The 22794-nt window shown below is 36.0% G+C and overlaps 2 protein-coding genes across 3 annotated transcripts in view; both read left to right on the forward strand.

Moving 5' to 3' along the window:
- The window catches only part of mettl8 (methyltransferase 8, methylcytidine), a 21342-nt gene extending 9386 nt beyond the window's left edge, over positions 1-11956 (forward strand). Inside the window, exons 8-10 of the mRNA XM_073845552.1 lie at positions 4529-4635; positions 10745-10810; positions 10905-11956. Coding sequence (XP_073701653.1) covers positions 4529-4635; positions 10745-10810; positions 10905-11062 — 331 coding nt within the window. The 3' untranslated portion in view covers positions 11063-11956. The remainder of the gene's footprint in view (positions 1-4528; positions 4636-10744; positions 10811-10904) is intronic.
- Positions 11957-12677: 721 nt separating this feature from the next.
- The window catches only part of tlk1a (tousled-like kinase 1a), a 61096-nt gene continuing 50979 nt past the window's right edge, over positions 12678-22794 (forward strand). For both annotated transcript variants that reach the window (XM_073845401.1, XM_073845402.1), the window contains exon 1: positions 12678-12901. The gene's annotated coding sequence lies outside the window, so the exon portion shown is untranslated. The remainder of the gene's footprint in view (positions 12902-22794) is intronic.

A 22794-nucleotide genomic window follows, 5' to 3' on the forward strand; every position in this document is an offset into this window, starting at 1 on the left:
AACATCATTAAAATAATGAATACATGTTTTTATTTAATAATTAAACCGCTTTAATTTCAGTTCAGTCCAAAAATGCTGTAATAAAACATGATGAAGACTCATTTCATTCAGAATCAATGGATGCAGCTGGTATATTACGGCCAACATTGTAGCTCCGGAAGTTATCTAAGATATTCTCAAACATAAACATGATCTTGACAGCTCTTTAGCAGCGTTATGGAAAATTGTGTTTTTGAAATGTCAGTTTACATATTTTACCACAGCTCTGGAGTATTTATGTTTTTTTCCCCAAGTGAAATAAGTGCAAACATGAACCCTATGAATAAGCTCAAATTGTCTGCACTCGTACTCATAGTACCACAGACTAGCATCTATTCTCTTTTGTTTGGATTAACAAAGTGTCTCTAGCCTCTCTTTGCACTCTGAGATAATGTTTCCACTTCTGTTTCCTCATCAGATTCACAGACAAATCATAGAGTTTTATACATTCACGGAACAAAATAACTTAACTAAATCTTCACAACAATTGTGCTAAGACATTTTAAATAAATCTACCCAAGTAAATTTAACAAAAAAAACAAAAAAAAAACAGTAACTTTAGCTTGGCCAGTGAAGATTTGAGTAATTTTTACTTTGTCAAAGTTTATTTGGCAATACTATATAGCCATGCTTTAGTTATACAATTATACAATATACGGTCATGTGAAAAAGTTAGGACATCCTATTGAACTCCATGGTTTTCTGTGTTGGGACATAATAAAACATTATCTTGTCCTTGGCAGGTCATACATTTTGAAAAATAAAACCTCAGATGAACAATAACGCATGGCATATTGCACTGTTTTATCATTTATTTAAAAATCAAGCCAAAATTGAAAAGCCATGTGTGACAAAGTTAGGATGTTACTGCTATTGTAGAAATTAAGAGTATAAGTAACAGTCAGTCATTGCTAATCAAATGCCTTTTATTACTTGATCATCAGCAAATCTGAGCGCCTCTATAAAAGCATAAGCATTTGGTAGTTTGCTGGTCTGGAGCCTTCATGTGTGTGTTAACACAATGCCAAGGAGGTAAAACATCACTGATGATCTTAGAGGAGCAAATGTTGCTGTCATCAATCTGGAAACAGTAATACAGCCATTTCCCAAACAGTTTGAAGTCCTCATTCCACAGTGAGGAAGTTTCTTAACAAGTGGAAGACATTCAAAACAGACACCGATCCTTCCAGACAGGAGTGGATGTCCCAGCAAATTCTCCCCAAGATTGGACCGTGTAATGCTTAGAGAAATTGCAGACACCCAATAACTTCACTGCAGGTTCTACAGGCCTTAGTTAACATGTTAAATGATAAAGTTATTGGAAAAGTATGGCATGTTTGGAAGGCTTGGCAGAAGAAGGCCTCTTCTATCTAAAAAAAAAACATGACAGCTTGTTTTAGGTTTGCAAAGTTGCATCTGAACAAACTGTGAGACTTGTAGAACAATGTGCTTTGAACAGACGAGACTAAAGTGGAGATGTTTGGCCATTATACACAGCGCCATATTTGGTGAAAACCTAAAGAACATAACAGCAAAAACACCTCATACCAAAAGTCACATATGCTGGTGGAGAGCTAATGATTTTGGGCTTGTTTTGTAGCCACAGGACATGGGCACCACTTGATAGTCAATAAGTTGACCATGAACTCCTCTGTATATCAAAGTATTCTCAAGTCAAATGTGAAGACGTCCTTCTGACAGCTAAAGTAAATAAATAATGACACGGTCTTATATGTTATGCGATGTTCATCTGAGGTTTTATTTTCTAAATTTTAAGGCCTGCCAAGTACCAGATAATAGATACAGAAAATCATGGAATTCAGTAAGGTTTTTCACATGACTGTATACAGTTGCAATCAAAATTATTCAACCCCCCAGAGACTGCAGTACTTTACAAATAAAAGCTTGTCTGAAGTTTCAGGACTTCATAAAAATTGCATCTACAACAGTTTACTGGCATATTAAAAGTGACAATGTCAATATATAATGTAATGTGTTTGAGTTTTAGGATTTTTTAATAACACAGCTATGTCAGAATTATTCAACCCCTATTCAACATTGCCATTTTAAGTCATTTATTTTTGTGGTAGGGAACAAAATTATCCTAAAACACAACACAAAGGCTTTATAAACTATTAAAAAACTGAATCAGCTTGAGATGTTACACATCTATACATTTACCCCATGCATGTGCTGAAGTTGAGTAGCAAATATGGTACAGTCAACAGAGCTTTCACAAAAGCTATAGAGAAGAAATAGTTTTATTGTATTAGAAAGTCTAAGGCTACGTGAAGATTTCTAAGACATTAAAAGCCTTATTCCTTAGTTTAAAGTGTGTTGTACCAGAAAACCTTTGAGGGTGTTGAACCAAAAATGCACAATTTCATAAATTGTTCTATCAGAGCAACTGAGAAAAACCTGCAATGTACAGCCAAAGACATGCGAGATGACCCGATGAAAGGAGGAAAAATATTTAATTCCAGAGTAGAAGATGAACATAAGACAGGCATGGCCTTCATGTTGGGGCATCTTGGCGAATACCATTCTTGATCAAGAAGAACAAAAAGGTCAGCTTGAATATGCTAAAATTAATTTGGATAGACCTGTGGAGTTCTGGAAGAATGTTTAATGGAGTGATGTGACCAAACTAGGACTTTTTGAACGTATAGATTAGCGGTATGTCTGGTGCAAAAAAGGGAAAACTAATGAGCAGAAGAACACTATCTCCATGATCAAACATGGAGGTGGGCTGATCCAATTATGGGGTTGTTTTACTGTAGCATTAAGTGGAAAATGACCGTATGAAGGAAACCATGGATTCTTTGAAGTATCAGGCCATTTTGACATTTTGGTGCAAAGACCGAAGATGATGATCAATGAACTTTCCTGCAGGACAATCATCCCAAAGTAAACATCCAAATCTACTTCTGCTTGGATCAGGGATCAGTCACAGAATGTTCTTGAGTGGCCTGTTCAGTCTCCAGATTTCATTCTCTTTGAAAATATTTGTTCGAATTTGAAGAAAGCAGTGGCAAAGTGAAAACCAAAGATTATCCGTGATCTAAAAGTTTTTTCAGCCGAGGAATGGTCCAAGATTGCAGTAGAGAGGTGATCAACGCTTCTAAACACTTTCAAACAGCGTTTATAGGTGGTTTTAAATAATAAAAGATTCTGCACCAAATTTTACTTTTGGGGGTTGAATAATTTTGAACATGAACGTTTAGAGCCAACTTGTTTTTTTTCCCCATTATTTATCAATTTATGTTCTCAGAATAACTCAAACGTCTATTAAAATACTTTATCTAATAGTGTACTAATGCCTTTGTAGATTTGTTTTTAGAAAAACAAATTATCTGGAACAAAATGTCTTGCATGTCAAGGGGGTTGAATAATTTCGATTGCAACTTTATATCATGTAAATGCTATATCTGCATAATTAGTAATGTGGTAATCATCCAAACACAGACTTCAATACTTGGTACACTATACATATTGACGGTAACATTCCGTGGTTCATTTTTTAACACGAATATGTTATTTTTTGAGTAGGAAATGAACTCCAAATGTAACAAAATCACAAGTTACTATATTTAACAACAAAAGCAATGAGAAAAATGTGTAAATACAGCTGGAAAACAGGAAAAAACATCAATGAAAGTTTAGTAGGTTTCACTTTTTATGTTTATAACGTTTATATTTACGCTTATAGAATTTACTTTTTTTTTAAATCATTGCCACTTTTTCATGTAGAAATTACATTTGTTTTTCTGTAATATTTACTACACCACAGAATAATTTTTAGCAGTGTTCCCGCAAATGTTCAATATTCAATGTGGAGGCCCATAATTGCCCCAAAAAAATCTTTTGTTTTTTTGCATGAGCATTATCTAAAAGTGAAACCAATTAAAACAGTGATAATTAGATAAAATAAACTTAAAACTGAAATAAAATAAAACGATTACCTCAAATTATTTTGTTTCAGCTAGTTGTTAAGGCAAATTTCTCATTTTCATTGTTTAAATTGATGTATTTAAAATAACTAAAGCTAAAACTAAAACAAAATTCATATAAATATCTAACATAAACATGATGAAGCAAAACAAAATGATTAAAATTTTAACTAAAATTCTAAATAAAAAAAGAAAACTAATACTAACTCAAAAAGCTATAATAGTATCTCAGTTATATTAAAATGTATTTTTAGACACCAAAATCTATTTATATTTGGAAACTCTTTAAAGAATCCAAAAAATTACCCTCATGTCATTCAAACTCGTTATTTAAATTATATCCAAGCTTCCAAACAATGATGATTCAGTCTCAGGATCCAAAAAGGTATCATAAAAATGTGCCCATACAAATTATATAGAGACATTGTTGTTATATTCAAACACATCTGATTCCATGTGATAGTTTTGTAGCACCACTGCTATTAATAAAAGATGAATATGCGTAAAACACCTCTAATCCTTCTGATTTCCGTCAGCAGAGCTCAAGATGTGGTGAAGAGTTTGGCTGGACTCCTGAAGCAGGGAGGAATCATGCTGTTCAGAGACTACGGCAGATATGATTTGTCACAACTAAGATTTAAAAAAGGTGATTGCCTCTGGATTCATTAAACTCTGGGTTAATTTTTTCACTTAGATCAGGGGTGCCCAAACCCAGTCCTGGAGGGCCAGTGTCCTGCAGAGTTTAGCTCCAACTTCAACACACCTAGCAGAAAGTTTCTAGCAAAGTCACTAGAACGCATCCTGCAACCATTAGCCGAAAAAGCGTAACAGTTCATGCTTCCGGTCTGGCAGTACGTAGGAAAGGAGACCAGAGGCGTTTTTTTTTTTTTTTTTATGAATGTCAATATAGTCAGCTGCAAATATGGTTTGACCCCAAAAAAATTCTAACAAAAGGTTTCTCAGTGGTTTACAGTAGTATCAGATGTACTTAAAAACATACTAAAAGTTTACCAAAGTTTGACTCCAAGAAAGGCCCCATTTTCAAAATGGCGTCCGTCAGGTCCTTAAAATGACCATTACTCCTTTGTATTCCTCCTAGACCAGGAATACTGGTGCCTGATACATATTTTGGCCATGTAATATTTTAATTAGCATATTTGCATGATAGATACAGGTAAATTATTAAATTAAAATATAAATATCTAAATTAAAATGTCATGTAAAAGTTAATTTATCTCAGTAATTCAACTCAAATTGTGAAGCTCGTGTATTAAAGGGGTCATCGGATGCCCATTTTCCACAAGTTCATATGATTCTTTAGGGTCTTAATGAAAAGTCTGTAATGTACTTTGGTTAAAAATTCTCAATAGTAGTGTAAAAAAACACCCTTTTACCTTGTCAAAATCAGCTCTGCAAAATATCAGCTCATTTTATCGCATGGGCCCTATAAATGCAAATTAGCTCTGCTCGCCCCGCCCCTCTCTGCTGAGGGATTAGGATCTGTAATGTTTAGTTTAGCCACGTTTAGCTGCATTTAGCCGTGTTTATCGGCGAAACTTGCCAACGAGCACATTATTAAGATTCACACGAACAGAGACGCATATGTAGATTGGGATCGGCGCTTTCCTTTTAAAAACTAAAGTAACGTTGTCCTCTGCCTCTTAAGCAGCTCAGATGTTGGGAGCAAATGACTACTGCTATGTTCATTATTGCATCCAACAACAGAACACCTCAATCACTCAGAGTCTTCCTCTGCACCTGATTCACACAATGGCGATCGGAGTCAGACTGTTTCAGCTCGGTGAGGGTGGATCTAAGGTAAGACGCTTATGTCAAAAAAGGGGGTATTACTTTTAAAGATTAAAAAAAAATACCACTGGGTGGATTTTTATCATTGTAGGGTGGTTGTGTACACAAACTGCCAACACACATTAATGTTCAAACAACATGTAAAAGTTAGTTTTGCGTCCGATGACCCCTTTAAATAAATTCATTGCACACAGACTGAAGTAGTTTAAGTCTTTGGTTCTTTTAATCGTGATGATTTGGCTCACATTTAACAAAAACCCACCAATTCACTATCTCAACAAATTAGAATATGCTGACTTGCAAATCAGCTAATCAACTCAAAACACTTGCAAAGGTCTTCTGAGTCTTCAAAATGGTCTCTAAGTTTGGTTTACTAAGCTACACAATCACGGGGAAGACTGTTGATCTGACAGTTGTCCAGAAGACAATCATTGACACCCTTCACAAGGAGGGTAAGCCACAAACATTCATTGCCAAAGAAGCTGGCTGTTCACAGAGTGCTGTATCCAAGCATGTTAACAGAAAGTTAAGTGGAAGGAAAAAGTGTGGAAGAAAAAGATGCACAACCAACCGAGAGAACCGCAGCCTTGAGAGGCTTGTGAAGCAAAATCGATTCAAGAATTTGGGTGAATTTCACAAGGAATAGACTGGACTTGCGTCAAGGCATCAAGAGCCACCACACACAGATGTGTCAAGGAATTTGGCTACAGTTGACATATTCCTCTTGTTAAGCCACTCCTGAACCACAGACAACGTCAGAGTCGTCTTACCTGGGCCAAGGAGAAGAAGAAATGAACTGTTGCCCAAAGTCCTCTTTTCAGATGAGAGCAAGGTCCTGGCGTCTGGAGGAAGGGTGGAGAAGCTCATAGCCCAAGTTGCTTGAAGTCCAGTGTTAAGTTTCCACAGTCTGTGATGATTTGGGATGCAATGTCATCTGCTGATGTTGGTCCACTGTGTTTTTTTGAAAACCAAGTCACTGCACCCGTTTACCAAGAAATTTTAGAGCACTTCATGCTTTCTTCTGCTGACCAGCTTTTTAAAGATGCTGATTTCATTTTCCAACAGGTTTTGGCACCTGAACCACACTGTCAAAAGCACCAAAAGTTGGTTAAATGACCATGGTGTTGGTGTGCTTGACTGGCCAGCAAACTCACCAGACCTGAACCCCATAGAGAATCTATGGGGTATTGTCAAGAGGAAAACGAGAAACAAGAGACCAAAAAATGCAGATGAGCTGAAGGCCACTGTCAAAGAAACCTGGGCTTCCATACCACCTCAGCAGTGCCACAGACTGATCACCTCCATGCCACGCTGAATTGAGGCAGTAATTAAAGCAAAAGAAGTATTGAGTACATATACAGTAAATGGACATACTTTCCAGAAGGCCAACAATTCACTAAAAAGTTTTTTTTTAATTAGTCTTATGAAGTATTCTAATTTGTTGAGATAGTGAATTGCTGGGTTTTTGTTAAATGTGAGGCAAATCATCACAATTAAAAGAACCAAAGACTTAAACTATTTCAGTCTGTGTGCAGTGAATTTATTTAATACACAAGTTTCACAATTTAAGTTGAATTACTGAAATGAATGAACTTTTCAACAACATTCTAATTTATTGAGATGCACCTGAAAGTGATTACAAGTACAATTATATATTAAAGCAACTTAAAATAAGTGACCATTTAGAGGGTTCACACACAGGCCTCTGTTCGGGCTAATTCAGAGTTTTATACAGCTCCAATTTAAGGAACTTTTGGGTGCAGTAACTTTTACATTGAATGTCAAGTCTGTGTTTTAGAAGAAAAAAAAAGAGCTGTATGTGTCCAAAAACATGTACTGAGTAGGAGTTACATGACATAGGCTAAATTGTTTAAAACTCTGGTTCACCCGAAACAAAGATAAAACCTTACAGTAATCTCACAACATCATGTATTCCATAAGTATGTAATCATGTCTGTGCAATTTAGACGAGTCCAATGGATTCATAGACCCAGAAAACATTGGGTTAGACACCAAGATTACTTGGCTAGGTCAAATAATAAAGGAGTTAGGATATTTTAAGGGTTTTCTGCCCATCTTGGACGCCATCTTGAAAATGACACCTTTCTAGTGGTCAAACTTTGGTAAACTTTTAGTATGTTATTAAGGACACCTAATACTACAAAAAACAGCTGAGAAACCTTTTGTTAGAATTTTTTTGGGGTTAGGTGTTTTTTTTTCATATATGCAGCCGCCTAATAGAGGAGAGGCTTCACTACACTGAATAAACAGCTTTTTAGAGGAAACTGCTTATCATTTAATGAATCGACAGCCTATCTGCTAATCTTCAACGTTTTTCACACTAAACAGTACTTTTGGATTGAACTATTTTTAGAGTTTACCACAAAAAAAAAAAAAAAAAAATGCTGTTTTATAAGAGAAGTCACTGACTTTTTGCAACAGACCAGAGACATGTTTGATCAACTCAAACTGGGTTTTATTTATCATTAGGGGCCAAGCACCGAAGGTGCAAAGAAACCTATTGAAACCACTGGCATTCTTCTTCTTCTTCTTCCGTTTCTTCTGCTGCTTGAGTCTATGGCAGCCCATAGAACCGCTTGTGGGAAAGTTGTGTAATTTGGCACACTGATAGAGGACAGTCTCAAAATTAATCATAGGAAATTTGGAGTCTCTAACTCAAACTCTCCATTGCCACCACTTGTCCAAAGTTTCACTCAGGTTTTTGCTAATAACTTTTGAACAATTTTTTCTAGTCGAATGAACACCAAAATTCAAAAATCGTAAGGTTTAGTTTTACTTTTTATTTTTAATTGTTTAAAAAAAACTACTTTTCATCCTAGACAGTTCACCAAAATTGTCTCAGACCATCTTTAGACCATGCTGGCAAAAAATGTTTAGTTAATTAGTCAAACCGTTTTCGAATTCTATGAAAAGCATGCAAAAAAGGATTTGAGGCTATATCTCCACAATGGTTTGGCGTATTGAGACCAAATTTGGTGTGTGTTATAACCAGTATGACCTGAGGCTACCTGCAGTGTTTCGGCACAGTGCCACCTAGTGGTCAGGAGATATGAAAAATGGCGATTTTGGCTTATAACTTCTCAATGGTTTGGCCAAAAATCTCGAAACTGGTCTCCTTAGATTTGGAGGAGCATGCCGAGTTGAACCACAATTTTCCCATGTCAATCGTTTTGGAAGTCAGCCATTTTGAATTTTGTCATAAAATGCTATATTTTATGAACGCATTGACGTATAGATATGAAACTCGGTATATGTCTTCGGCACTATGCCCTGACAGTACTTAAAAAGTTTGGTGGCAGTGCGACCTTGTGGTCAAAAGTTATAAGGAAATTTTGAAAAATGCTAATAACTTCTGATGAAAATGGCTTATTGTAATGATCTCAAAATGTTCCTTGGGTCATGCCGAGAACATTGATACCAATTATGCCAAAATAAGCCAAACTTCCTGTCTGCCATTTTGATTATTGTAGAAAACCTATATTTTCAATCTCCTCCTAGACCAGGGATCACCAAATCTGGACCTCGAGATCCATTTTCCTGCAGAGTTTAGCTCTTACCCTAATCAAACACACCTGAGCATGCTAATCAAGGTCTTCAGGATCAGGGGTTTTCAAACCTGTCCTGGAGCCTCCCCTGCCCTGCACATTTTGTATGTCTCCCTTATTAGGCACACCCAATTCAGGTCTTGCAGTCTCTACTAATGAGCTGATGATTTGAATCAGGTGTATTAGATGAGAGAGACAAGCAAAATGTGCAGGGCAGGGGAGGCTCCAGGACAGGTTTGAAAACCCCTGTTCAGGATCATTAGCGAATAACAGGTAGGTGAGTGTGATCAGGGTTGGAGCTAAACTCTGCAGCGCATTGGACCTCCAGGGTAAGATTTGGGGAACCCTGTCCTAGACTGTTGGTTCGATTTTCACCAAATTTGACTCATTTTTGGAAATGGCTGTATTACTGTTTTCATTTTTCGTTTTCATTCAACACATCAACGAATTTGCTGTAAAGATGCCAAAGTGCATCTGAAGCTGTATCTCTGCAAAGCTTTGAGATATTTGCACCAAATTTAGTATGTGGCATTATCACCTCACACTGATTACACCACATCAATTTGGTAACAGCGCCACCTATTGGTCAAGAGTAATAAACCATTCATTAACCATTAATAATAAAATTTCCAAATTTGCTAATAACTGTAGATTGCATTAGCCTATTGTAATGAAACTGGTCTCACAATAATCCTTTGGGTCAATTATACCATAATAATCAACACTGATTTATGTTGAAAACCTACTTTTTTTAACTCTTCCTAGACTGTTTGTCTAATTTTCACCAAAATCGAGTCAGATCATCTTCAGACTGTGCTGACAAAAAGTTATGGATTTTATGTTGATAGATGAAACCGTTTTCGTACAGTGCTGCTACAAATTTAAGGCTTGATGCCAAAATGACTCTGAGGCTTTATCTCTGCAAAGCTTTGGCATAATGACACCAAACTTTGTGTCTTTGTCACCTCACACTAAACACACCACATCGATTTGACAACAGCGTCACCTGTCGGTCAGAATTGATAAGCCATTCAATCATATTTCTAGGAGTTCTACATTATTTTTTTATTTACTGCTGATTGTGCTTGGCCCCGTAATTGCTGCTTGCAGCTATATTTATAAGAAATATTATTACAAAGTTCATTACTACAGTGATTCAGTTTTAATTGAATTTCCATATTGTCAATACAATAAACAACACATTATTTTGTTGTCTTTCCCTAAATGGTAACTAAATGTATTAAGCCTCTTATTACAGAAAACACTAGATTAATTCATTTTATTTTAATCTCATGACAATCCTAATATTGTTTTAGGATTGTACTATTGAAACTTGATTGATCGATTCTTGTATAACCATGCATTTAACGCTTTTCACAGGTCAGTGTTTGTCTGAAAATTTCTATACGCGCCAGGATGGAACCTGTGTGTATTTTTTCACAAAAGGTAGAACCGCTTCAGCTGATTGTTAGGTGTTACATATTATTTTTGAATTGTATAACACCTACTATACATGCTGAACGTTCTGATCTGTTTACAGATGAGGTTCATCATTTGTTTTCTAATGCTGGTTTGGAGGAGATTCAGAACCTGGAAGACCGAAGACTGCAGGTAAACAGAGGAAAAAAGGTGGTAACGCACAGAGTGTGGATGCAAAGCAAATACAGGAAGCCTTATCTGATTTCCGAATCAGCCTAGCAGACCAAGCTCTCAAAGAACTGGGTTAAAAGCCTTAACTTGAACACAAACTTCTGTCAAGATTTTAAAGGACATTAATTTTGTGATAGACTTCCAGTATAGCAAATGATGGAGACGACATTATAAAAACATTAAGAAAGAAATCCATTTTTTATAATCCTTTTAACTGCCGATGTGTCATTATTTGATTTTGTTAGGTTTCAGTAACTTGTAATGAATGCATTTTCTTTGCATTATTAGTTACTCAAATGAATGATCACTACTTGAGACTTGAAAGTTAACAACTGTTCTTCTAAAAATCACTTTAGATGCCATTTCACCACTGCATTTAATTAAAGATACACGTACATAACATGATTTGATTGTAACACTTACAATAAGGTTCCATTAGTTAATGTTAGTTAGTGTATTAACTGACATGAATAAACAATGGACAATACATTTATCACAGTATTTATTCATCTTTGTTAATGTTAGTTAATGAAAAGTCATTCATTGTTAGTTCATGTTAATTCACAGTGCATTAACTAATGTTAACAAACACAACTTTTGATTTTAATAATGCTGTTGAAGTATTGTTCATTCTTAGTTCATGTTAACTAAAGGATTTAACTAATGTTAACTAATGAACCTTATTGTAAAGTGTTACCTATTTATTCTATAAATAAAATGTTTGTTTTTTTTCCTCATGATTATTTTGTGTACTACTATATTATTTCAGTATTTATGACAACAAAATATGCAAACTGTCCATTCTCATGGAAATGTCAGTTCACTTCTTGCAACTTAACCGTGTCACAAAAGGTTTTATTAAACATGTTTGCGCAAGTTTATATAGAGTGGTTTGTGATGTTGTGTGGAATATTTATATTGTATTGTCATGTGTAATGTACATGTTTGCAGTGGCAAATGGATTTTCAAATAAATATGTTTAAAAAGTGTCTATTTAATATTTATTTCACAAATATTCTCCACAGTCATAATAATTATGTGTATCAATACAAACCGTCACAGAAATTCTAATGGTTCCCACTACAAATATCCCATTACAATCAACATGTAACCATTAAAATGGTTTCTGTTAGTGTGTTTTGAGACCTGTTTCATTGGGATTTAGAGGTTTTAACAAGTCACCAATAGAAGATGTCCAATTACCAGTAGACACCAACAGGCACCATTACAGTTACAAGTACAATTTCCATTATAACCAGTTACACCACTAATGGTTTCTATTGTTCTTTTTTTCAGCAGATATTGATTTAATGAGAATCTGTCTGTCATACATAGACATTTATAGCCATATGTTTACCATAGGCATAACCCTGTGTGTGTGTGTGTGTGTGTGTAATGGAAATGATGTTTAGACTGATGGGACAGTAATTTCTCAGTGGCCCCCTAAGTCTCTCCCACCATCTCATTTTCATGGGATGAGTGTCAAATATCGCGATAGTGTTTCAAGAAGCAGCTTCATGTCTTCATTCTTAGGGTCTTTATCCACTTCAGTAGCAGCAGCAGCCGGCGCTTCCAGACGCACTGCAGAGGGCGATGAAGGTTTGTGTGTCTGTCCCAAGTGTTGACAGCCCCTCCTCCCCCGATGAAAAAAAAAAAACATCATCATTCACTTAACCTCCCACATTTTGTCTGATGTCGTTTGCGTGGACAGCTGATTGATGTTTTGCTCTATGGTTCTCTAAAGTGGCTGGATGAGTGCGCAAAGTAACAGTGGAAGTTTGGAGGGGGCGCCATCTTAGCTCCAGCAGCAGCAGCAGCGGCTCCCGAGCGCGTCCCCGGCGCCGTACTCACACACACACAGTGTGCCGCTCGCACCAGCCAAAGAAGGTAAAGTATGCTTGTTTTATTCTCATAAGTTTCTAGTTTCGGATAGTAGAAGCGCTTAGGTGAAAGGTTCGCCAGTGGAGTTAAAAATAAGGTTGGAATTACTCGACCGACTTGGGTTACGAGTTACAGTATGAGGTTAGCAGGTTGCGGTTAGGTTAGCTTTTTAGCCGGACAGCGTTATTAGCTAATCTGCTAGCTCGGTATTGGCTGACAAGCGTGTTAGCTTCTTAGCATGCTAGCGGGTTGGCTAGTTAGCAACTTAGCTTGTGCAGTCAAAACTAATTGTGTTAGCGTGCTAGCATTTTAGCATTGGAACCTCATTCAGTTGAGACTAGCGTTTTAGCATCTTAGCAGTTTGGCTAATTAGCATCATAAGCTCATACTGTACTACAGTGCAACTGCTCAGTATGAGCTCTAGCAAGTCAAAATAAGAAATAAGGAAAAAGTCAAGTGCTATTTGTCTGATTTAAAACATGCGTGTGATATTTGACGATTTGATATCGCATTTGAAGATTACGTTTGAAACGGTCGATTTTAACGAAAGATTTGAGGTTTTAGTAAGCAGGAGTCAGACTTGGAGACTCTGGTTCATGATGGCAAACAGGGTCGCTCATTGAGCGAAATGGATTTGTTTTGTTTTCCATTGTGCGTTTTATTAACTTTTTCTTGGTTATCCACTTGTTAACTGTTGTTCAACGTTAGATTTGATTGCATTGCATGTTTGCATGCACATATGTGTATTAAAGCACACTGAATCCATCAAACACACATAGTCACACCGAGGTGTTATTCCTACAGTTTGGGCTTGGTCTTGCTGTAATGGGTGTAAATTTGGCTTTGTGCCCGTGTTAAGGTGTCGTCCACTTCCACACATATGGCATTTAGGATATTATTGGAGTTGTTGGCCAGTTGTCAACTTGTGTCAGTCCACACAACTGACCTTTCATCCTGTCACCGAGCATTACATCCTAATGTTAAAGTGTTCGTCTGTCAACATGCCTAAAAAGGACATCATTTTGCTGTAGTCTTTCCATGCTGTTGTTTGTGCATGTGTTGTTTTCATTGCAACATGACTAAAGATAAGTGATATTCCCCCAGGGAGATGTTTAGGTGAGAACCACTAAAAAGCTGTTTAACTGCAAGAATAGAGATTGCATTGAGTTGATTATTGAATTGATTAATAAAGTGTACGTAGTATTTGTTTTTAATTGATTATTATGGATGCATATAATAATATAAAGGAAATAAAATAAATATAGTGTATATATATATATATATATATATATATATATATATATATATATATGAACACACACACACACACACACGAGTAGTGAAAGGCATAAAACCCAAAGTAGGTGCTTTTGATTGACAGCGTAAGTATGTGTCAGAAACAGGTGGACACTGTGCCTGTGAGGAGCAGGGAGCTAAAATGACATCCCTGCATTGTAAGGGTTCACCCGGGTGCGTGAGCAGGGGCCTGAGAGCAGGAGACCCGTGCAGAATGTCAAGGAAATGATGCCTCTTCACTAGAGAGTGTATAAAGGACAAAGAGCAAGAGAGAGCATTAAGTATTAACTATACTCATCCTTGAATGATGTCTTCTTTATTTTTGGATTTCTGAGATGTGGAAATGTAATTTATCAAGCCTGGGTGATGCTATTAAGCCGCATCTGTTTACTGTAGCTGTATCTCCCAGATGTGTTGTTTTTGAAGTATAAACGGATTATTTAGCACTCTTGAAGCGCATCCACAGAGTCCGAGGCTGCTCAAAATAGCCTCACCTTCTCTCGTCGGCCTCCATTACGAACTCTAATGATAAAGCTCCCCTGCAGTGTCCTGGCCTGATAACACCACTGATCTTTGCACTGCCATTTTGTGTCAGTGGGAATGTGCTGGGCATCCATGTTGGCTCTTGGTCCTCCAGAGAGAGAGGGATAAGCCTGGTTAAAAGACTGCAGCCAGACACTATGCTGCCAGAGAGAGTACAGCTACAGGGAGCTGCTCGCTTCTTTTATGCTGTTGTTTCAGTCCTGTTCGCAGCATGGCGTTACACAATATGTGTTTTACAGTAACGCACAATTCACAGCTGAAATGCTGATCTGACAGTGGGCTAGACATCTGATAGTGATAGTCACGCTTATTTATAGTTGTTTCAAAGTAGTTTTATAGTAATGAACAGGAAAAACTGCACCGGTGTTGCAAAATTATGACATTAGCAGGGCTCGAAATTAACTTTTTTACTTGGTAGCACTGATGCTCCAAACTTCAAAAAGTTAGGAGCACCAAAAAATTTTAGGACCACCTAATTTCGTTTTAGTAATGCGCCGATCTTGATTCTTCATGGTCAATTCTTAATGCAGATGTTTTACAAGCAAATGGGCTGATCCTGAAAGCCTTTTTTATATATTTATTTTACGCCTTAAGCGAGGGACAAGAATGAATGAAACTATGAGTTAATGAACACGATGTTTATTTTCTCTATTATAGTTACAGCCATTTAAAGAGGTTTAAGATAAAGAGTTAAAGCCATTTAGAGGCAACCACTGCATTTTTAAACAGTCTACAACAAAAAATAAACGACACAGTTCTTTCTTAGTCGTGTAGACAATAAATGCAGGCATGATCAAAGTAGGCTACTCTTTCAATATTCAAAGTGCAAATGACCGAATTTTTCTGATACAGAGCTATAGACACTATACAGCTTATTATAGCCCACATACTAATAACAGCCTAGATATGTTATGTAGCCTAATTTGCGCGCATTGGGGATTACAATTGCTTTTAAATGCGTGTGCGCTTTTTACTTTTGGTTTCATTTTAACGATCCTGCGAAACTCTCGACGGTGCGGAGCGGGCGTTCTACAATACAAGAGATTACTTTAACAAAACCATTTGAAAGTGGGAGGACACCAACGGGATTTTGAAAAGTCTGTCCCGAGTGGAAATTACGCCCATGTGCGAGTGGAACTCTGCCGCTGAGTTATCATCTGATGTGAATTTATGCGGCGTTATACAGTATATTGAGACGGAGGCGGCAGAATTGTATCTGACAGAATGTTCGCTGTAGCACGAAATAGATTTCTTCAACAGCAGATTGTGGAGACTTTTTAATTGTCCAAAATCAAAAGAGAGAACGGCGAACCTGTCACTGCATCAGCTCACAACAGTCTGTGCAGTAGTTAGGCTAGCCAAAGTTTTGTAAAGAAATGAAAGTAAGTCGCACCACAACAATTACTCGCACTCGCACAAATGCTCCCAAATATAATTTGAGGTCGCGCAGATTAAATTTTGGGAGCATATGCGACCAAAATGGGCGCAATTTCGAGCCCTGATTAGGGATCAATAAATTCAGCTCAAATTCTAAGTTTCAACTAAAGCAACTCTATGGAATACTATATAGTGTCATCATTCATCACAATTAAAGGATTAAATCACTTCAGAACAGAAATGTACAGATAATGTACTCACCCTTGTCATCCAGGATGTTCATGCCTTTCATTTATCAGATGTAAAGAAATAGTTTTTTTAGGAAAACATTTCAGGATTTTCTCCATATAGTGGATATATATGGTGCCCCCAAGTTTGAACTTCCAAAATGCAGTTTAAACCCAGCTTGAAAGGGCTGTAAACGATCACAGCCGAAACAGCAAAACGATTTTCTAAACAAACTGACAAATATATACTTTTTAACCTCAAATGCTTGTCTTGTCTCGTCTCTGTGATGCGTAGTCTGTGTAATCCGGGTCAACACAGTTAGGGTATGTCGAAAAACTCCCATCTCATTTTCGTCTTCAACTTCAAAATCGTCCTACAACGCTGTTTGACCTTTTATTGTAGAGGGTGTTTGATCTTCTTTGTATCACTTTGTAAACATGGGGTCGGTACTTCTGCAGCGATGTAGGCTGATTTTAAAGTTGGGGAAGAAAACGAGATGGGAGTTTTTCAACATACCCTAACTGTATTGACCCAGATCACACAGATGTATGCGTATCACGAGATGAGACAAGACGAGCATTTGAGGTTAAAAAGGATAGTAATTGTCAAATGTTTCAAAAATAACCGATCGTTTCTCTAGATAAGACCCTTCTTCCTCAGCTGGGATCATTTAGAGCCCTTTAAAGCTGGGTTTAAACAGCATTTTGGAAGTTCAAACTTGGGGGCACCATACATATCCATAGGGCTGGGCAATTTGGCTTAGAATCAAAATCTCGATTAATTGAACATTTTAACCCGATTACGATTAATGAACGATTATTTTATTTATTAATAAAATTATATTTAATTATATTTATTTAATATTTATTTTTTGGCCCTCATAGTTCACTGACAAGTTTTGTACAGTAAATATGTTCACATATTACAAGCGAGAGATTTTTGGATGAAGGGTGCATTACTTGATTTTAAAATAATTGAAGGAAACACACTATCTACGATCTATGATTATTAATTGAACATCAGTGTTGAACAACTGAAATTAAAGCAAGCATTGCTTAAAACGAAAAGTCACATTTTTCTTAAATTAGTGAAAATAAATAACTTGCACTATTGGAAACAAAATAAATAATTTTCAATGTTTTTCATATTAAAAGTAGAAAATAAGCAGTATCTCCTCTAAATAAAATTACTCTTGTATATCCTGTAAATACTTTTTACTGTATAAATACTGTTTAAGCTCTCCATCAAAATGTCGGCAGAATAACGGAACGGAGCGCTAGTGTTTTTTAAAGGGAAAGTAATTGAAATAATCTTCATGGAAAAATTTTAACGATTATAGGTTCTGAATGTCGATTTCGATTATTTTTCGATTAATCGCCCAGCCCTACATATCCATGATATGGAGAGAAATCCAGAAATGTTTTTCTCAAAAAACATAATTTCTTTACGACTGAGGAAAGAAAGACATGAACATCTTTGACAAGGGGTGAGTACATTATTTTGTTCTGGAAGTGAACCAATCCTTTAAGTTATAAATTTGTGTTCTTATTTACCAGTTTCCAGTACAGTTGGTAGACCAAAAATGTTTTCTAAATACTTTTAGGGGCAAGACAAGTGTCAATTTAAAGGGATAGTTCACCCCAAAAATGAATTCTGTCATTAATTACTTACCCACATGTCATTGCAAACCCATAAGTCCTTTGTTCATCTTCAAACACAAATTAAGATGTTTTTGAAATCCGAGAGCTTCTTGACCCTCCATAGACCGCAAGGGTCCTTCCATGTTCAAGGTCCAGAAAGGTACCAAGAACATTAACGAAATAGTCCATGTGACATCAGTTGTTGAATCGTAAATTTTTGAAGGTATGAGAATACTTGTTGTGTGCAAAAAACAAACAAAAATAACAACTTTCAATATTCAACAATTCTTCTCCTCTGTGTCACCCTAGCGCCATTTTGGAGAGTCATCATGATGCATGCACTTGCTTTCCTCTAAACGTAAACAAAGCCTGATGCGTGCGTTGTTTTATGAAAGGAAAGCGTGTGCATGTGTCATGATAATCTTCAAAATTGTTCTAGGATGATGCAAAGGAGAAGAATTGTTGAACAAAGTTGTTTTCTTTGCGCACAAAAAAAGTATTCTGATAACCTCATAAAATTACGATTGAACCATTAATGTCACAAGTGGATTAATGATGTTCTTACTACCTTTCTGAATACTGAAAGTGGAAGGACCCTTGCTGTCTATGGAGGCTCAGAAAGCTCTCGGATTTCATCAAAAATATCTTAATCTGTGTTCTGAAGATAAACGAAGGTCTTACGGGTTTGGAACGACACGAGGGTGAGTAATTAATGACCGAATTTTCATTTTGGGGTGAACAATCTTTTTAAACATCACTGCAAAATGAAATTTCTATTGGTCATAATTATGTTGTCAGTGTGAACAGTGACTCCTTTTGACAATTTGTTGATAAAGATATTAGTAAAATTGCCAGCAAGGACTGCTTGTTTAGCTGGATTATGATTGAAACTTTTAATCATTCTTATTTTCTCTAAAGCATAATTAAGCTTAATGAAATTAGTGAATATAACAAACTTATTTGAATAATAAATAAATGAATTATCCAGCACATCTATTTTATGCCAACTAAAATCATTTGAATGAACGTCACTGTTCACACAATTTTTGTCAGTCCGTGCATTCAAAAGTACGGTTTATTTGTACCCTAAACTTTACAAGTCCATTTTTTTAGTGTTTGTTTACCATGTGCATTACGTTTATTTTGAGGAAAACGTAAATGCATATGCTGTGCATCAATTGCTATGTTCAGAAACAGTGAGATATTTAATTTTTTTTTTTTTTTTTAAAGTTAAGAAAAAAGCTTTTCTGACAGATTTTTTTAAAATATATTTAACAGATCTACACCACTGCTTTAATTTGGATTAAAATTTAATTGTATCAGGCTTAGTCAGATCAAAAAAGGTGAATATTTGAATGGATTCAAATTCTGATTCAGCCATCAGTCTGATTATTAACTCATGTACAGTATACACACAGCAATTATAGACTTCTGCACTTCCTAGGAATAGGTAGCAGTTTTCCTCAAATTCACACAGGTGTTCTAGCAGACTATTACATGAACTATCAACATGATCTGCTAACGTTTGACTAACACTGTTATTTTTTGTCTTCATTTTAAGCAGTACAGTAGCCAACATTTGAAGTAGATCAAAAAAGTTCAAGAACGGGTATTGTCTTGGTTTTAGGACAACGTTGGTAAAAGGTTTTGATCCACTTCAAATGTTGACTACTGTATATTTTATTATGGAACATTACAAACCTGATACTTTGTGAAATGTTGTACTACCTTCCTTTGGTATTTTACATCTAGTGCAATATCATTCTGACTTTTTTCAAAAGTGACTAAACTGTCCAAATTCTTTTTGAGGCAACTAATTGTTAAAAAGAAATATGTCAGTCTGTGTTAGGAGTGTTAGGATTGAGATATTCTTTGTCTTTTCAGTGCGACATGGTGCTACAGTGTCACAAAGAGGTTTTCTCTCTGTCTAAGTGACACTGATTAAATAATCTCTTGTATTTATGAAGTCAGCGATACTAACGCTGTCTGCGTCTGCTCTCATTTAATTTAGTCTCTGAGTGGGTGGGAGTCTCTCCAGAATGGTTATCATTTACACAGTTGCAATAAATGTTTTATTGTGGCTGTTTAAACATAAACTCTATGAACAAGCATCATAAAACACATTTGTACTGTGGGCGACATTAGTCCTTTGAGACATTACATATTAGAGCTGTATGTAAAGTTCTGCTGGATGGTCTGAGCCTCAGGCAGCACAGTCATGGACTGTTCATCAAATGTCTGATAAATATTCCACTCAATGACAAGAGCTTTCTCAAAAATTCAAGCTCCAATCTGATTGGTCATGGTGCACAGTCATTGTTTCTGGGGAAGATTTGTTTGATTCGACAGATTATGAGCTTCAGTGCTTTCAGTCTTGGGAAGATATTCAGCATATTTGTATATTTGGTACAGATGTAACAATATCAAAATCTCACAATATGATAATATCTTGATATGAAGTCCACAATACGATATTCATTGCGATAACTATTAAAAAAGATGCATTTTATACATTTTAAAGTTAAATTATTCTATTTGATGCACTTTGAGAGTTCAAAATTAAGAGCTCCAAGCCATCTTATTAAAGGAGTAGTTCACTTTGAGAACAAAAATGTACAGATAATGTACTCACCCCCTTGTCATCCAAGATGTTTATGTCTTTCTTTCTTCAGTCGTAAAGAAATTATGTTTTAAGGAAAACATTTCAGGATTTCTCTCCATATAATGGACTTCTATGGTTCCCCCAAGTTTGAACTACCAAAATGCAGCTGCAAAGGGCTCAAAATGATCCCAGCCGAGAAAGAAGGGTCTTATCTAGCGATCAGAAAATAACGATCAGTTATTTTATAAAAACATTTACAGTTTATATACTTTTTAATCTCTACACAGAGAATACACAGAGCTAGACAAGATGGGCATTTGAAGTAGGGCTGCACGATTTGGAGAAAAAATCTAATTGCGATTTTTCTGATCAAAATTGCGATTTGCGATTTAAAATGCGATTTACTACTATTTCATAAAAGAGCAACAGGTTTGATATGGTGGTTTTAACAGCACCAAAGAAAGACCAAGCATAATCACAAAGTATGCTACACTGTTCTACTGTTTATTTAAAACCTCTTAAACATTGTTGCCTTTTTTTAAATAAAGTTGTCAGTTATCATGACAAATTAAGAAACTAACTACAGTATCTTAAATAAAATTAAATTAACAATTAAAATTATATAATAAAATATTATTAAAATCTTTTATAATAAAAAATATATATATATATATATATTATTTTATAATAAAATATAAATAAAATTTTAAACTTTTAGGAATCCAAACACACTGTAAACAATTTTACATCAGTAAAACACTGATGATAACCTACATTAAGAGACACTTTGTTGGGAAGTTGAGCCGCTGCTCCCGCTCATCTTTTCCAAATGGCTTTAACGTTATTTGCTCAGTACATGCAGTAGAGACCTGCACTCCTACGGGAGTATATAGCGGGACCCGAGGCAACCGACTGCGGCGCGGGACAAAACTTGATGGGCGAGTGCGGCTGTTCGGGACGCGGGAAAATAAAATGATTCGCGGGACCCCCGCAAAATAGAAATATCTAAAAAGCAAAATATTGTTATTCATCTATTGCACAAAAGCAGCAAGAACAACTAGTATACAACTTACAGCTATGATTAGTAAGCACAAGGATAGGCAGTCATCAGAGGTGTTTAAGTTAGAATCCACTCACTGCTAAAACATTCTTGCACAGTGCTGAATATTGCGTACTCGTGAATTAAAACACACGAAGTGTAGACATTGTGAAAGATTCATTGTGCATAATATTCATTGTGTTAGAGCTTTATGAGATCGCATATGAACTGAGATTTCAACTTTAGCTTTGTTTGCTTGCATTCTGCTATGGATACACACAGTAGCTCATGCTTGCTCTTCTGTTAAGAATAACAGTGGTTTGTGAATGTTGATGCTTAGCCTATATAACAAATATTTTATCAGGAGCGTTTATGCTGGGGTTTTGTGAAATTACGAGATGTTACAAAACTGTTTCATGTAAATTTAATTGATGTACTGAAAAAAAACTATATAGGTTACTTTTATGCGGGCAGGAGCGGGACAAAACATGAATGTCGAGGCGGGAACTGAACGAGATAAACATATTTCTGCGGATGCGGGACTGAAAAATCCGTCCCGTGCATGTCTCTACATGCAGTGTTAAAATGCCCCCTATTGGTTAAACTCTGCATCAAACGTAATATAAGCATGAAGACATAATATGCACATGAAGTGACCTGTCAAAAACGACTTATATGCTTGTTACCACATTTGATAATCAATCGAAATAATCGCACCCTTTCAAATCGCGATTTCGGTTTAAAAACGATTAATCGTGCAGCCCTAATTTGAAGTTTAAAAGTATATAAATTGTGTATATATATATATATTAGGGGTGGGCGATATGACCTAAAATTAATATCACGGTATTTTTCATCTTTTGAACGGTGACGGTATGATATCACGGTATTATGTTAAGCCCTTTCTGTCTGAGAGTGCCACCTTTCAACTACCTTTTGGCCATTGAAACGGTCCAACTCAGGCCATTTAATGCCTCAGCAAATAATAATGATCAGCAAGATTTCTGTCTTCATTTTTATAGGGTTGTCCATGAAAATGAGGCTCAGAGGAGCCATGAGTGCAATCAAATCTATAAATTAGTGTTGAGATTAGTGTTTTAAAAATAAAATTAGGAATACACAATTATTTAAGATTTCAATAACTGAAAGGATCTGCCAGCAGGTGGCGGCAAGA

This window comes from Garra rufa, chromosome 8, assembly GCF_049309525.1.
Source record: "Garra rufa chromosome 8, GarRuf1.0, whole genome shotgun sequence".
NCBI lineage: Eukaryota > Metazoa > Chordata > Actinopteri > Cypriniformes > Cyprinidae > Garra > Garra rufa.